Source organism: Capra hircus, chromosome 10 (genome assembly GCF_001704415.2).
Source record: "Capra hircus breed San Clemente chromosome 10, ASM170441v1, whole genome shotgun sequence".
NCBI lineage: Eukaryota > Metazoa > Chordata > Mammalia > Artiodactyla > Bovidae > Capra > Capra hircus.
Window position 1 is genome coordinate 87,872,428 of NC_030817.1, and position 16,896 is coordinate 87,889,323.

A 16,896-nucleotide genomic window follows, 5' to 3' on the forward strand; every position below is an offset into this window, starting at 1 on the left:
GCATTTTCATTTTTTTTCCCTCAAGGCATTTCCATTTCATAACCTATTTTCACACCTATGTCCCTATTGGTTGGCCTCTTTTAATAAAATTTCCTCTAGGCAGGAAAATGAGAAAAAGCACTCTTTCATGATTTTTTTTCCCCCCAGAATAAAGAGGTTTATATCTAGAGTTCAAGAAAATTATTTAAAACTAGGCACAAGGGCTCTAATAATAATCTCTATTAGTAAATTTAGTTTATTTTCTACTCGAATAATTTACATGAATAGACTACAAACCACTTTACCGGGTCTGTGAAAACCCAGATGGTCTACAGGTGGGCCATCACTCAGTTGCCAAACTGTTTTCACCTTCTTTTGACCACTATTTATTTCCACTCTCCATTTCTGTGGCTTCTCACTAAGGAAAGAAAAAAATATCAAAGAAAAAACAATCCAATTCCTTCTTGGTATAGTCGAAATCCTTTTGTAATAAACACTGAGGAAGAAGAGGTGGAGAGGTCACAATTTCCACCCTTAAGAAGCGCAGTCAAAAGAGGTAGAGAAACAAGAATATAAACGATAACAATTTGGTGCAGCCATTATTGAAAGCAGAACGGGGATTCCTTAAAAAATACTAAAAATAGTTACCAGATGACCCAGCAATTCCACTCCTGGGCATATACCCAGAAAAGACAAAAACTCTAATTTGAAAGGATACATGCACCCCAATGTGCAGAGCAGCACCATTTACAATAGCCAAGCAGCCTGAATGTCCATCAGCAGATAACGGATGAAGAAGATGTGGTGCACACGCGGGCTGCTACTCAGCCACAGAAAAGAAAGAAACGCCATCTGCAGCATTACGGACGGACCTCGAGATTATCATACTGAGCGGAGTAAGTCAGACAAAGACAAATATACGACATCACTTAACTGTGGAATCTAAATAATAATACAAATGAACTTATTTACCAAACAGAAATAAACACACAGACACAGAAACACACTTATGGTTACCAAAGGAGAAAGGCATGTGGGAGGGATAAATTGGGAGTACAGAATTAAGATACTATCTATAAAAGAAATATAGGTCACTATATCTAAAAGAAATAAATAGCAAGGATTTCCTATATAGCACAGGGAACTATATTCAATATCATATAATAACCTATAATGAAAAAGAATCTGAAAAAAATACATATGTATAACTGAATTACTCTGCTAATATACCTGCAACTAATACAATACAGTTTATCAATTCTTTTCAATAAAAATAAATAACAATAATTCTGAAAAATGTCATAATAGAGAAATAACAGATACAAGAGGGGGCCATAAACGAGAGGTAATTTGACTTAGATTGGGACTGCAGAGTTGAAAAAGAATCCTTAGAGATGGTGGCCTTTGAGCTGAGCCTGTAACGAAATTAGAAGGAGCAGTTAGTCAAACAGAAAAGATCCAGGATGAAGAAGAGACGTGGGTGGAGGCACTGTCAGGTGAGCTCGTGTGGTGCCTGAGGAAACGCAAGAACACAGGGCCTCTGACTCGAAGAGACACGACACATGGAAGATGTGGTGGCACAGGGGCCAGAAAGGCAGAGGACAGACACAGTCCTCACTGAGATGAGACTCTGTCCTGAGGTAAGGGAGCCATTTAAACAGGAGGAGGTCATGGTGGGGTCTGAGTTTCAGGAAGATCACTTTGGTGGTGACACAGAGAAGGAAGTTAATGGAGGCAAACAGAGAAGCTAGGAAAAGGAATTGTACTGTACTTAGTCCAGGGATGAAATGAGCAGATGTGAAATATTCAACACATGCAAAGGTGCAGAGAAAGGAACAGATTTAAGAGCTCCCAAGGTCAGGACTTGGGAATCATTTCAAGGAGGGAGAAAGTGACAGCAGTGAGTGGAAGACACAGCCGAGGTTTATGCTTTGGGCATTGGATGAAGATTAATGATGGCTACTTGAGAGGAAATACAGGAGGAGGAAAAGTGTTGGGAAGGGGAGTGAAGAGTTGGGGTTTAGAGTCTGAACCACCTGCAGGACATTGAAGCTGGAGACAAAGGTTATGAATTATCATTAGCCCAGAAGAACTGAAGATTGGGGTGTAAACACCATCACCTAGTGAAGACAGAAAGTAAGAAAAGAGGGCAGATGGTGGAGTTCTGGTGGACACTCACATATGAATAAAGCAAAGGAAGGAGAATTTGAACAGAGAACCACTCTCAGTCTTGGGGGTGGCCCAGAGAGGTACAGTTAAAATTAAGATAGGTGCTGCAGAGCAGCTAAGCCCACGCGCCACAGCTACTGAAGCCTGAGCGACCTAGAGCCTGTGTTTCGCAACAAGAGTAGCCACGGCAATGAGAAGCCTGGATACCACAGCAAAGAGCAGCCCCCTGCTCACTGCAACGAGAGAAAGCCCGAGCATAGTAACAAGGACCCAGGGCAACCAAAAATAAAGAAATTAAAAAAATTAAGACAGAAAGTGATGTCAAGAAAACAAAGGAAGGGGATGGGTTCAAGAAAGCAGTAGTGTCAAATGCCACGGAGCACTACAAATGCTCACAGAAGGAGAAAGAACTGGTGGGCTAGCTAGTTACCTAAGGGGACAAAACACTCTTCTCCTGGAAAGCATTGTCTGGATTTGCCAATTAGAAGGCCACTGGCAACTTCTGATTAACAATTTCAGGGAAGGGATGAGGTTTGGCTAAGAGGGAACTAACTATACAGAGGAAGGGTATAAAGAGAGCAGTTTTAATATGAAAGAAATTTCAAGTCTACTGTATGCTGAGAGAAGAGTCAGGAAGACCATGATTTGAGGCATCCTCAGTGTCGGCATGGATGGCCAGTCTTAGCCTCAGTTCCATCCCTGTGAAATCCCCAATACCAAATCCTTGCCTCACTCCCACAGCCATGCCTTTGACTTGTTGTCAGTTCAGTTCAGTCGCTCAGTCATGTCCAACTCTTTGAGACCCCATGGACTGCAGCATGCCAGGCTTCCCTGTCCATCACCAACTCTTGGAGTTTACTCAAACTCATGTCCATCAAGTCAGAGATGCCATCCGACCATTTCATGCTCTGTCATCCCCTTCTCCCACCTTCAATATTTCTCAGCATCAGGGTCTTTTCCAGTGAATCAGTTCTTCACATCAAGTGGCCAAAGTATTGGAGTTTCAGCTTCAGCATCAGTCCTTCCAATGAATATTCAGGACTGATTTCTTTTAGGATGGACTGGTTGGCTCTCCTTGCAGTCCAAGGGACTCTCAAGAATCTTCTCCAATACCACAGTTCAAAAGCATCAGTTCTTCGGTGCTCAGCTTTCTTTACGGTCCAACTCTCACATCCATATGACTACTGGAAAAACAATAGCTTTGACTAGACGGACCTTTGTTGGCAAAGTAATGTCTCTGCTATTTAATATGCTGTCTAGGTTGGTAATAGGTTTTCTTCCAAGGACCAAGTGTCTTTTAATTTCATGGCTGTAGTCACCATCTACAGTGATTTTGGAGCCCCCCCAAAAAAGTCTCTATTTCCATTGTTTCCTCATCTATTTGCCATGAAGTGATGGGAGCAGATGCCATGATCTTAGTTTTCTGAATGTTGAGTTTTAAGCCAACTTTTTCATCCTCCTCTTTCACTTTAATCAAGAGGCTCTCTAGTTCTTCACTTCCTGCCATAAGGGTGGTGTCATCTGCATATCTGAGGTTATTGATATTTCTCCTGGCAATCTCACCCCGGCATTTCTCATGATGTACTCTGCATGTAAGTTAAATAAGCAGGGTGACAATATACAGCCTTGACGTACTCCTTTTCCTATTTGGAACCAGTCTGTTGTTCCATGTCCACTTCTAACTGTTGCTTCTTGACCTGCATACAGATTTCTCAGGAGGCAGGTCAGCTGGTCTGGTATTCTCATCTCTCTCAGAATTTTCTACAGTTTGTTGTGATCCACACAAAGGCTTTGATGTAGTCAATAAAGCAGACGTAGATGTTTTTCTGGAACTCTCTTGCTTTTTCGATGATCCAATGGATGTTGGCAATTTGATCTCTGGTTCCCCTGCCTTTTCTAAAACTTGTCGTCACCTGATCCCTTTCCTCCCAATCTGTCACTTCCCTTCTGGCTAAAGTTTCTGCCCTATTCTGTGAAGAAATTACAAATTCAGAGAAAAATGAACATACTGCTATGTTCCAACAGTCTACAGAGAGCGGATCAAAGGCCTGGGAGAGGAGAGAGGTAGGACTCTATCAGACTGTGTTCAGAGAATGGGAATCAGATGATTCTGGGTTCAGAGAAGAAGCAGGCCTGGGTCATGAGGTGCCATGGAACAGACGCGGAAATTGGAATCATGGCTGGTGAAGTATAACTTAATGGTTAAATTGCTTACTTTTGATATAAGTCTTTGACAGCAGTTGGTCTGACTGGCAGCTGAAAAATGTGCTGCTCATCAAGAGGATTTTGTTCATAATATTTTATGCAGGATCTAAAGAGAAAAAAAAATTCACTTTTAAAAAATGAATAGTGGACATACTGCTCATAAATATGAAATACATTTTAGTTGAGCCCAAGTAAAGGTGTAAGTGGGGAGAAAGGTATCAGAAAGACAAAGACAGGCAAAAGAGAGACAAAGATACAGCCTCCACTGTTTTCCAAGTATGGGGAATTAAAGAGTTAACTCACTCATACTACTGATCTTTAATGGGAAGAAATACCCCCCAAACAAACAAAAAAACCTAGTAACAATTTCAAACTTTTCCCTTTACAACTAAGGTGAATTCTAATTCTGGAAAAGGCAATGGTACATTTTCTTTCACAGGGAAAAAGAATCCAAGTTCTTCCACTCAATGGTATACTTATTTCCGGTTTGAAGCCTCAAAAAATACAAATAAGACATACAAGATCCATGTGTGAACATTATTCCAAACTATTTTTAGCCAAACTGACAGACCCTCTAAAATTTCAGCAACACTACTGACATAGGTCTGATAAAATCTGATTCCATTCAATCATCATATAGATGGCTGGCTAGGATTAGCTTGACTCAAATTTATAGGGATATGAAGAAAAGAGAAGGAACTAGTATTTATTAAGCACCTGAGTGTCAAGTACTTTATATATATTACACTGTTTTTATAGATGAAAAACAAGATGCAGTGAAAGGAAACTTCCTTAGAGAGGAAGCGCCAGATCCAAGTGTCCAGCTCGATTCCTCCTGAATCCAAAGTCTTCCCTTATGGCAGTGACTTAGAACCTTTCTGTTACTCTGAAGACAAGGTGCACAGATTCTATCCTAACTGATAATAAACAGGGCACTTATTTTGGCTGCAACTATTTCAGAAGAGAGTACATTTTTATGAAGTAAACAACAGAAATACTTACTGTGTTAGAGAAAAGAGGAGTTCATGTTGAGGTTTAATGAAAAGCATGCAACTGACTGCTATTTCAAGAATATGGTGGAGTTTTTGAACACGATGAACCTGCTCCTGTGTATCTACTGATGGAGAGATGAAATATTCCTGGAATAAAAGAAAATGGACATGGGAAGTAAGGAGTTAAAGAACAAGCGGCATCTCTGGAAAGAATTAACTATGCCTACTGCAGCTGAGTGGGGATGTTTGATTAACAGGTGGGGGCCTGGGGTTAGGGAGAAGAAGCCACTAGGTAGCTTTCCTCCTCTCAATACTATTCTTTAAACTAAACTCTTAAGTGTCTTCACTGAGAATGTTCTAAGCAAACCATTACGCATATTCTCTGGTAAAGGCAAATCACAGAACTGCTTCACCGAGGAGGTCCAAGTAGGTAACTAGTACCATCCACCAAACTCTCCAGATGGAAAGAATGGCAAACCCACAAGATAATTCTTAACTTCAATAAGCTTGCCAGGCTGATGGGCATATTCACTTCTAAAAATAGATAGTAAACCTGAAGTACCAAGAAATAAAGCAAGTGCATTGGTAAGCTTCTACTAACATATATTACTGGTAAATTGGTATGGCCTTTTGGAAAAGAAAGCTGGCAAGGTTATGTCAAGCATCATAAAATGCTCAGACCTATTTCTGAGAATCAATCCTAAGGAAATAATCCATGATAAGTGGAATTCTACAATTCTAAGATTCTCATCCCCTGGAATATACATCTTAATAATCCCTTCTCCTCAAATGAGGCCAGGATGTGTAAATATGGTAGGCTGTTACTCCCATGATTAGGTTACTGACTGACTTTGAATTAATCAAAAGGGAGCTAATCTCCTGGTCATTACTTGTGACCTCGTCAGTGAGCTCTAAACATCAGAGATGCTCTCCTGCTGGCTTTGAAGAAACAGACTGTGGCACTGTGGAGAGGGCCACATGGAAGAACCCCCAAGTAACCTCGAGGACATGCAGATGGTCCTGGGCCAACAGCTAGCAAGAAAATGGGAACCTTCATCAAAGGGTCACGAGTCAATGAATTCTGTCAACAATGTGAAGGAATCTGAAAGTGGATCTTTCTCTAATCAAGTCTCCAAATGATATCTTGATTTCAGCCTTGTGAAACCAGAGCAGAGGACCCAGCTAAAATGCTGACCCAGGTTATTCCAAAATGTGAAAATAACACAAGTAGGAACACAGTCATGGTCCCAGGAAGGGAGGACCCAAAACAGTCCCATTCACCACTGGCTACAAATTACAACATTCCTTGCAGCTGCCACCTACATTCCCAGGGGTCCCCTGACCACTCTGGGAAGTGGACCACCTAAGTCTTTTTTTTTTTTCTTTAAACTGTCCTTCCCCTTTGATTCTCTGCTCATGCTACAACCCAGGCTGGTCTACCTCTTCCCTGTCCCCAGGGCCCCACACAGAGGTGATAAAGCCTGAAGTTCCTGATTACTTGGGAGGCAGTACAGCCTAAGGTCTATAATCAGAAGGAATTGAATTCTGCTATCAATAATAACTCATATGAGCAGAAAATGATCTTCCCCTACAGGCAGGCTCCAGACAGGAACACAGCCTGCCAACACTCTGATTTTAGCCTAGTGGGACCCAGACTAGACTTCTGAACTATAGAACTATAAAGGAAAGCATTTGAGTGTGTTGCTTTAAGACATTAAGTGTGTGGGGGTAATTTATTATGGCAGCAATAGAAAACTAACATTGCTGCAAACCACTGGCATCTGAATCATCTGGAGATGAGATGGTTTGTTTAAAAAAATGTATTCCAGGGAGTTCCCTGGTGGCCTAGTGGTTAGGATTCTGGGCTTTCATTGCCACGGCCAGGGTTCAGTTCCTGGTCAAGGAAATGAGCCACGAGCCATGTGGTACAGCCAAAACAACAACAACAACAACAACAACACATATTCCAGAGCCCTTGACCTACTGAGTCAAGGGTCTAGGAATCAGCAGTTTAACAAGTCTTCTAGAAGATTCTCAAAGTCTAAGAACTATTGTGTCAAAAGTCTGAAGTCAATCCATATTTGAAAAAACAGGCATATTAAATGACTTGAGGGGAATTCATAAAAATAAGGGTACTCACATTTGAGTGATGAGATTAAGGGTATAATTGCATTATATTTTTATTTTCAAAAAGCTATTACTTTCCTAAGCTTAAGAAAATGTATTAAAAAGTTTCCACTAAAAATGTACACCTTTAATAAAATGTTTAAACTTGGAATATAAAAAATTAACCTCAACAGAATCCAGTTGAGTGTTACATTGCATAATAGATGAAGCTGGAGTTATCCTATCTTGTATTTTTATGAGACCAGATATCATTTGAAGATCTATTTTCTAAAAGAATCTTCCAACATATGTCAAAGGTCATTATGGATACTCTAATCTCCTTAAGTTTCTCATTCAAGATACTAGGGAAATACAAATGCTCATAATCATGACCCTGAAACACAGAAATATTGTTTGAATCAGTATGTTAAAGAGCATAGCAAATTCTCTGGAAAGTAATCTTTTATGTGTAAAAGAAATGGGTCAAGATACTCCTCTGGTGGTCCAGTGGCCAAGACTCCATACTTCCAATGCAGGAGGCCTGCGTTCGACCCCTGCTCAGTGAACTAGAGCCCACATGCCACAACTAAGACCAGGCCCAACCAGATAAATACATAAAAATAAAGAAAGAAAAAAAGAAATGGGTCAAAAGAATATAAAGCAAATATTCCTCTGGGGGGCTTATCAAACATAGAAAGGCACTCTCTAACCATTTTAGATAAATGAAGAATTGAGGAAGCACACTGGCTTAAGCAGGACACACCCTATGTCAGTATCACAGGTTTACAGACAATGAGAGGTGACATGAAATGGGCTACTCTTGTTTATTTTACTAGACAGTGTAATTAACTGCCTGTCTTAATTTATCTGTTTCCTAGGACATAAGCTGGCACAGGATAGGCACTTAATAACTGTATGGCAGAATGACCAAATAAAAGAAAAATCAACTTGAGAATAAAAACTCACCAAATGATTCAAAGATGCAAGCTCCTGACCTATCGAGAAAAAACAAAGAGATACCTATAACCTTTATGTTTTATCTACTAGAAATCAAACAAGCTAAGAAAAACATTTCATAGTTCATTTATAAAAGAAATGCTCAAGCTAAACAGTTTCTCACAAAATGCCAAATTTTCTTGTACATTACATCATAAATATAAATTAATACTTATTCTAAAAATGATCACAGTTTGCCCCTAATAAAAACAAGGTGATGAGTATTAAAACAGCATGTCATTTTAAAAAAGGGTTTTATTTACTACATTAACCCTAAAGACTCTCAAAACATTTGAAATAAAGACAAACAAAACCTGTAGTTATCTTTAATCTAATATATTAATCAAACAAAAAAATAAGGCTCAGAAAATGAAAGTGCCTGTTTCATAGTGAACCAGAGGCAAAGCCAGGGCTACAAATGATTAGGGACAAGTACAAAGATAAAATCTGAGCATACCTATGGCTGACAACTATGATGTTGCTTTTAATTTTCTGAGTTGGGAAAGGGACTTACCTATGAAAAAACAGATATAATCTTTCTTCAGTTTATCCAAACCAATTTCCAAAAGCATCTGAACTGGAACAGTCCCACTGAGAGAAACCGTGTCCATGGTTCCATAGTAAGATTGATGAATGAGCTTACTCAGTAAACTGTTACTCCCACTATGAAGCTAGAAATTGGGAAAAGTTTATAAAGCCACAATTAAAACTATAAAAAGTCCAGTAAGTGAAAGAGAAGCAAACTGTATTAATTAAAAACTAAAAAATTATGAACTTACATTTTTCATCTCCTGACATTATAAATTATTTGAATGAAAGCCTCTAAGTTACAAACCTATCAGTTTCTAAGATGCCATTCCCAAAACCTCCTTATTGGCTATAATAGCCAACAGACTAACTCAATCATTTGGAGAATAAAAAGAGCTGTGAACTTACTAGATCTAACATGTGTTCCAAATGCTAAACAATTAAATTTAAACATACCTAAAATATTTGACATTTTCTCATTTACTGTCCTTCTGTTAACTCAAATTTCCAATACAATCCTTTGCATTTTTCTTTTTTAATACTATTTTCACTTTGTACTTGTTGCACATGGTAGGATATACTTGTAAGTATCTCACAAACAGAAACTCTTAAGAAAAAAATCAATGGGCAAGACTAAAATGCACAGAATGATCAAATAGAGGGAGGGTTTGCAAGCTTCTGCCCTAGAGGGTATCTCTGTTCACACCTAGGAAGTTTCTATCTTGTTATGAATTGGCAGTTGCATTATTTAAAATAATTCTACTAAATGAGGAATCTTTTTGTTTCTAGCTTTTAACTTAGATTTTTTCATTATAAAACTATAAATTATGGAAAATCCATAAAATCCAGAAATGTATAATGCAGTTGGAGAAACTTATTTACCCTACCACCAGAAGGGATTGGCATATTTTAGTTATTTGTTCACAGGTTTTTCTCTCCAAGACTTCTATCTTTCATACAATAGTGTGTAAAGTCTTTTCACTGAACATTGTAAGCATTTCTCCACACACCACTGTAAGCATTTCTGCACATCATCTGTAGCAACTATTAACATGTTCCATTATGTGGTTGTTTCATGATTTACTTAGACATCCATTAATAGTCAGGTCATTTACAATTTTTGCTACTGTAAATGAGGCCATAATGAGCATCCCAATACAATCGTTTTTTAAAAAGGTTCATTTCATTTGGCCATGGTGAGTCTTCGCTGGCACACACGGGCTCTCTAGCCGCAGCAAGCGGGGGCTGCTCTTCACTGTGGTGCCGCGGTGTGGCTTCCCTGGTTGCCGAGTACAGGCTCTAGGCTTGTGGGCTTCAGTAGTTGCAGCTCTCAGGCTTAGTTGGCTCTTCTGCATATGGCCTTAGGATGGATTCACTTTGAGGATCTCAGTACATTATCATAACTGCTTTATAGTGCTCCAATCTCATCAGTAGTATATGAGAAGGACTGCTCACAGCAACAGTAATGAGCACAGAGGTAGCTCGCAAATGCTGTGCACTAAACTATGAAGTAGGTCCTAAGTGCTTCACATGAATTAAGGAACCTGGCCAAGTTTATACAGGTAGAGAGGTGCAAAACGAGAATTCAAACGCAGGCAGTCTGCTCCAGAGCTTGTGCCTGTCATCAGTCTGCTCTGCTGCTGAAAAGGAGCACACACACACTACTGAACCTACCCATGGCTGTATAGCACCACGCTGCAGACTCTGGATGACCAATGAGAAACACTTCACCAAGTCTTGATAAGAAATCACACCTCGGAAAGCAAGTTAGTCTAACATTATTCTCATAGTTATTTCTGCAGATCAAACACATCATTCATTTTAAGGATACACAAATGAAGAGGAAGACAAGTATCTGAACTTTATGGATGGTGAAAAGGGAGAGAAATTAAAGCCCCCCCCAAGGGACCATTTTTAAAGAAAGAAATTAAACTCGTTGCCGTAAAATAATATATTCAGTCAAATATTATGGAATATCTTTTCCTTTTCCTAATAATTATAATTTCACTAAGATATGTTTTGGTTAATGCAAATACAGCATAGAACCCACCTAAATCTTCAGGCAGGAGAAAAGAACAGGTTCTATGAATTGCCTGGTCTTAGTACAATTCTTAAGCAAAATATGCCAACGTGTTATTAGAAGTGAGTTTGATAAAACAGAAACTGGATGTCCATACAAGGCTAGCAATACACATTATTATTTTCAAAAGACTTAAAATTAAACCTAAGAAATAACAGGAAAAATTTTATTGCACAATGCTGACGGACACCTACTACTGCTCATTTTGCACCACAGCTGCTCAGCAAAATCGAGATCACCCCGTACTGTGAGAAGACACTCAACAGACCCATCAACTGCAGCAGCGTCATGCTTCACTGTCTGGAAAAGAAGTGAGTGCCAGAAAATACTCAGTTTATTTTTTAAAAAGCACAATAGTTTAAGACCAGTAAACTTTCAAATGCTACTCTAAGAAAAGGTGGGATCATGAACACATATAAAAAAAGGCATGAATGCATCTTCTACAACTTCATCCATTAATGAGGAGATACAAGTAAATAGACAGTGAAAAACAGAACCCTTAAAACTGCTTTCAAACTCTGATGCCTAAAAGCAAGCATTTGACTTTCCTCCCCTGGAAAAATATTTAATTACCTTGGTCTCCATTTTCCTACTTGTCAAATGACAACAGGTTTAGTACAATTTAATAATGCCACCAACGGCACAGTAATGTACTATCTCATAGCCTATTAACGTGCTATAATAATATCACCTCATAGTATATTAACATAGTCATTTCCATTTTTCTTCAGCTAAACAATTAATAATAAATATGTTCTAGTTCTCTTTAAACATATCAATCAGTTTTTAAGGAAAGTAATCACTAGTGCTGACATCAAAGACCAACAAATAACCACCCTCAAAATGCTACCTTGGGATCTACTCAGCAATTTTCCAATTAAAAATCCATGGCAACTAGCTAAAAAAAAAAAAAAAATGAAACAAAGGATATAATGTACACCAAGATAAACACAATTAATCTGCTCTATGTTATTTGAAAACTGTTGAGAATAAATCCTACGAGTTCTTCTAACAAAAAATTTTTTCTTTTTTCTATTTAATTTTGTACCTATATGAGATGATAGATGTTCATAAATATATTGTGATCATCATTTCATGATATATGTGAGTCAAATCATTATACCTTAAACATAAAAAAAGAAAAGCTACCTTGGCTGTAGCAGACCCATCTGAGATTGTATGATGTGAAAGACAACAGTACTACCCCATTTCACAAGCTCTTTCAGTGTACTTTTCTGATAACGGTCACTTACCTCGGTGTCTTTTTTTGTAGAATCACCAAATTCATTCAGCTTATTTAACTCTAGAAAGTGGCAAAAGCTTATTAAACTCTGGATTTTATTCTCCTTCTTTCCAAATTATTTCCACTCTAATCCTGTTTTCAAATGGCAAATGAGGAGAGTAGAATGGTAACCAGGTATTTTAGCAATTATTTAACTCTCCCATGGAGGCTGAATAAGATGCCCACTAGGCAGGGGTGTGAGGATGGACTGAGATACAATGAAAGCTCCTGGCACACATGTCAAGCACATGGTAGGTGCCCTAAGGTCACTGTTCCATCCCTCCTCTTCCACAATCTCAAATATGACTGTAGTATATAAAATGTAAATTAAATACATATTATTAATTCTTAAAATCACTGAGATTTTTATCATTAGCATTTCAGAATGAAAGCTGTCCCTCTCAGCATGACAGACCTACAGCTTTAGGTATATCTACCAAAAAAAAATACTAAGCCTAAAAAAACAATTTACATTTAAATGTAGCAAGCATAAATTCCCAATTAAGAAAAATAAACAAAAGCCAAGTGTGAGTCAGGAAAACAAACACCATTCAGAAATTCCTGCACAAGTTCAACAGCAGATTTTGCTTCCAGAGGCTCAGGCCATTCAGTTACACCAGTCCTCAAACCATCAGCCAAAACCTGCAAGAGATTTAAAAACAAACAAAAAACCCCAAAACTTGTTAGCAAAATACAAAGTTATCAGTAAGATGTATTTATCAATAGTAATAACATTAGTATCTTTTTTCTTGGCTGCACCACCCACCTTGTGGGATTTTAGTTCCTGCACCAAGAATCAAACCCAGGCCCTCAGCAGTGAGCATGGAGTCCTAACCACTGGACCTCCAGGGCATTCCTAACACCTGTTTTTCTTGAATGGTTAATGAGACGTCAGGAACTATTCTAGATGTTTCATATGCAGTATGTTATTTAATCCTCACAAAAATCCAGTGAGGCCGATACTACTACTTACTGTCACTCACATTTTATTGAAACCAAAAGAGGTTAATTAACTCGCTTAAGGTCACACAGTTGCTAACTGACAATGCCAGGACATACATCCATCAGTTTGATGCTAAAGATGGTATTCTGGACTTTAATTATGTGTGCTATAGAGACTGAACAGAAGTTTACATAAAAATAACATGAATATGTATGCCTATATGTAGAGTATCCAAACTGAAGTAAGGAAAGAGGTTGAGGTCGAGATAGGCTGGAATAGCCAGAGGAATGATGAGAAACACTGGCTTGACTCATATGGGGGAACCATCCCAGGCAAAAGAGCAGGGGATAAGATGAAGAGGGTGAGCTGTTTCCACCAGGGTGGAGTAAACATCCAGGCAACAGCAGGAAATAACATGACTAGGAGTAGGGATTAAACAGGAAGAGTGATCTTAAAGAATTTTAAAATTTCATTTGGAAGTCAACAGCCACTGTTGATTTTTTGGCAGGAAAATGACATGATCAAGCAGCTGAGAATTCCCCCATCACAAATACTCAGGATAGAGTCTAAGGAAAAAAAGAAATATGATGTTTCTCAATAGAAGTAAGATCATCCTCCACCCCCAGGGAGTCTTTGGAAAAATGTGAAGATAAATTCTGGTGTAACAGTGACTGTGGGCACTTAGTTTGGTAGGGGCCAAGGATGCTACAGATGGCGCTAGTGGTTAAAAACCTGCCTGCTAAAACAGGAGACAAAGGAGACTCCTGTTCGATTCCTGGGTTGGGAAGATCTCCTGGAGGATGGCATGGCAACCCGCTCCTGCATTCTTGCCCAGAGAATCCTGTGGACAGAGGAGCCTGTCGGGCTATGTTCTGTAGGGTCGCAAAGAGTCAGACACGACTAAAGCAACCTGGCATGAATGCAAGGAGGCTACATATCTTTCAGTTGTAGAATGGTCCTAAACCACAAAGCATGATTCCGCCCAAGATGCCAAGAGTGTGTGTCCTTGTGGAGAAACAGTGAAAGATCATTAGAGTGGTCCAGAAGGGAAGTGATAGGGGCTTTATCTAAGATGGGCACAGTGAAAGAAACCTCAGAGGGGGAAAAAAACAGTATACTCCAGAGAAAGAGACAGATAGATGGGCAGAAATATATGAGAAATAGAAGAAACGAAAAAAAAATCCTACCTATTTATAAAAATACAGGGGATTGAACTTGGAGAAACAATGGCAACGTGCACATCCAAGAGTCTGTGAATTTCTAAGGGAGATTACATTAATAATGTAGCTTGGACTTTCAAGTCAGATAGACATATATTTGCATGAGTTTTAAACCAGCTCTTCCATTTACCAGCTGCTGACACCCCAGGCAACATAACAGAACCATCTAGCACCACACACTGGGCACACAGTGGAACGGCAGCTCCTAGCTGTGGCAGTAACCAGATCGTACTCAAATAAAAGGTAAGGTTTCTAGCCTGTGAACGGAAGGAATGGTGAAACTGCAGACAGAAATCAGGGGCTTATTAAAGTGATCCAGTCTGGAGGTTTGATTCAAGTTTCATTTTGGACAAACTGAATTGGAGGGAAGAACGCTCTATTAGAGTGGGAACTGAACTGATGAAAGCGGGAAAGATCGGAAGTGGAAGCAGCTTACAGACAGCAGTCTGGAGTTCCCTTATAAAGGCATTCATCAAATCACGAAATGGATAAGCCCTCTGCTGGGGTGGAGAGAGGAGGGCAGAGATAGGAGGTTAGAAGTATGACAGAAGCCCACGGGAAGGGTCCTGAAAGAGGAGCTCTCAAGGAAGAAAAAAGATGAGAAAGGTAGAAAAGGTATCAAGCTTTTCACAAACAGGGAAATAATGAGAGGAGGTGAAAGTATGAAAAATGCCTGGAACTGTGGTAGAAGTTGAAGGCACCACGAGGTACCTGGCACTCAAGTCTAGTAGGGGAGTCAGAGGAGTAAAGAAATTACTGTTTGATAAACCCTCTGACAAGGGGTATGTATAAAGTTCTATGGCAGAACAACCTATTCTGGGGAATCGGTAAATCGTCTCAGGTGACGATGTCACAGAAAACCCAGCAAAGAGGTGGGAAAAGGGCACACTAGGCAGATCAAGACACACACACACACACACCAGAAAGCGACGGCGTGATGGGGCTGGAGCTGTCTTAAGCAGGGAGCTCAATGCAGCAGAGGGGGATGTGAGATCAAGCTAAAGAGATAAGTAGGAGCCAATCAGAACACAAGGACATGGTCAAGATCATCAGCCATCAGAGAAACGCAAATCACAACTATACTGTGGGACTTCCCTGGCGGTCCACTGGTTAAGACTGCACTTCCACTGCAAAGGGTGTGGGTTTGACCCCTGGTCAGAGAACTAAGCTCCCAAATGCCTCACAAGGCAGCCAAAAAACAAGAAACAACACCCTAATGAGATATCACTTCATCCCCACTAGGATGGCTGTCATATCAATAAAAAAGATAATATCAAGCATATGGAGGCAAGGATATGGCGAAACTGGAACCCTCATACACTGCTATGGGAATGTAAAATGATGCAGCCACTCAGCTTGGCAGTTCCTCAAAAAGTTAAACGTTAAAAGGTAGTTAAAGAGCTACCATATGACCCAGGAACTCCACCTAAGAGTTTATATGTCATATAAAAACTTATATACTATTGTATGGCAAAACCGATACAGTATTATAAAGTAAAATAAAATTAAAAAAAAAAACAAACCTTATATACTATTCATGGCAGCATCATTCATGAATAGCCAAAAGAGTAAGAACTGAAATACCCATTAACTGACGAATGGATAAACACAAACGTACTATACCTATACACTGGTGTTACTCAGTAATAAAAGGGAAAGAAGTACTACAGAAGGTAAATTAGTGGCTGGCAGGTTTCTGCTAATGGGTATGGGATTTCTTTGGGGGGTGATGAAAATATCCTAAAATTAAATATGGTCATGGCTGTACAAACTCTGTCAGTACACTAAAAACTACTGAATTCTATACTTAAATGTATTTTATGGGATATAATTTATATCAATAAAGCTCTTAAAAAAAGAAAAAAGTAACTAAGTAGTCAGTGACTGGATATAACTGTCTTTGTATGCCAACTTAAGATATACAGAATTTCTTCTGCATTAAAATGAGCCGCCCTTGCCCGCCCCTTTGGGATTGAATTTGTAGAGAGGAGCTAAAATTACTGAAACACAAAATTTTTTAAACACATGCTCATTAATCTTCAGGATCAAATTCCAGTTATTAACAAGCAGATTATATATGCATCTGGAATAAACTGGCAGCTGAGTCACCTGGAAAGTAGGGAATCCATATGAATAAAATCCAAATACTTCAGTAGAAAAGGTGAAAGAATTGTTATTAACTACTAAAGTGAAAATGAAAGTGAAGTCGCTCAGTCGTGTCCGACTCTTTGCGACCCCATTGACTGTAGCCTACTAGGCTCCCCCATCTATGGGATTTTCCAGGCAAGAATACTGGAGTGGGGTGCCATTTCCTTCTCCAGGAGATCTTCCCAACCCAGAGATTGAACCCAGGTCTCCAGCATTGTAGGCAGATGCTTTACCCTCTGAGTCACCAA

The 16,896-nt window shown here is 39.3% G+C and overlaps 1 protein-coding gene across 4 annotated transcripts in view; it reads right to left on the bottom strand.

Annotated features, from left to right (window-relative positions):
• Positions 1–16,896, bottom strand: part of ZWILCH (zwilch kinetochore protein) — a 42,409-nt gene that overhangs the window by 5,328 nt on the left and 20,185 nt on the right. For all 4 annotated transcript variants that reach the window (XM_005685137.3, XM_018053611.1, XM_018053609.1 and 1 more), the window contains 9 exons: positions 12,886–12,979; positions 12,309–12,358; positions 11,250–11,355; positions 10,650–10,729; positions 8,962–9,118; positions 8,418–8,446; positions 5,356–5,492; positions 4,364–4,459; positions 285–397 (listed from right to left, as the gene is read on the bottom strand). In XM_005685137.3, coding sequence (XP_005685194.1) covers positions 285–397; positions 4,364–4,459; positions 5,356–5,492; positions 8,418–8,446; positions 8,962–9,118; positions 10,650–10,729; positions 11,250–11,355; positions 12,309–12,358; positions 12,886–12,979 — 862 coding nt within the window. The remainder of the gene's footprint in view (positions 1–284; positions 398–4,363; positions 4,460–5,355; positions 5,493–8,417; positions 8,447–8,961; positions 9,119–10,649; positions 10,730–11,249; positions 11,356–12,308; positions 12,359–12,885; positions 12,980–16,896) is intronic.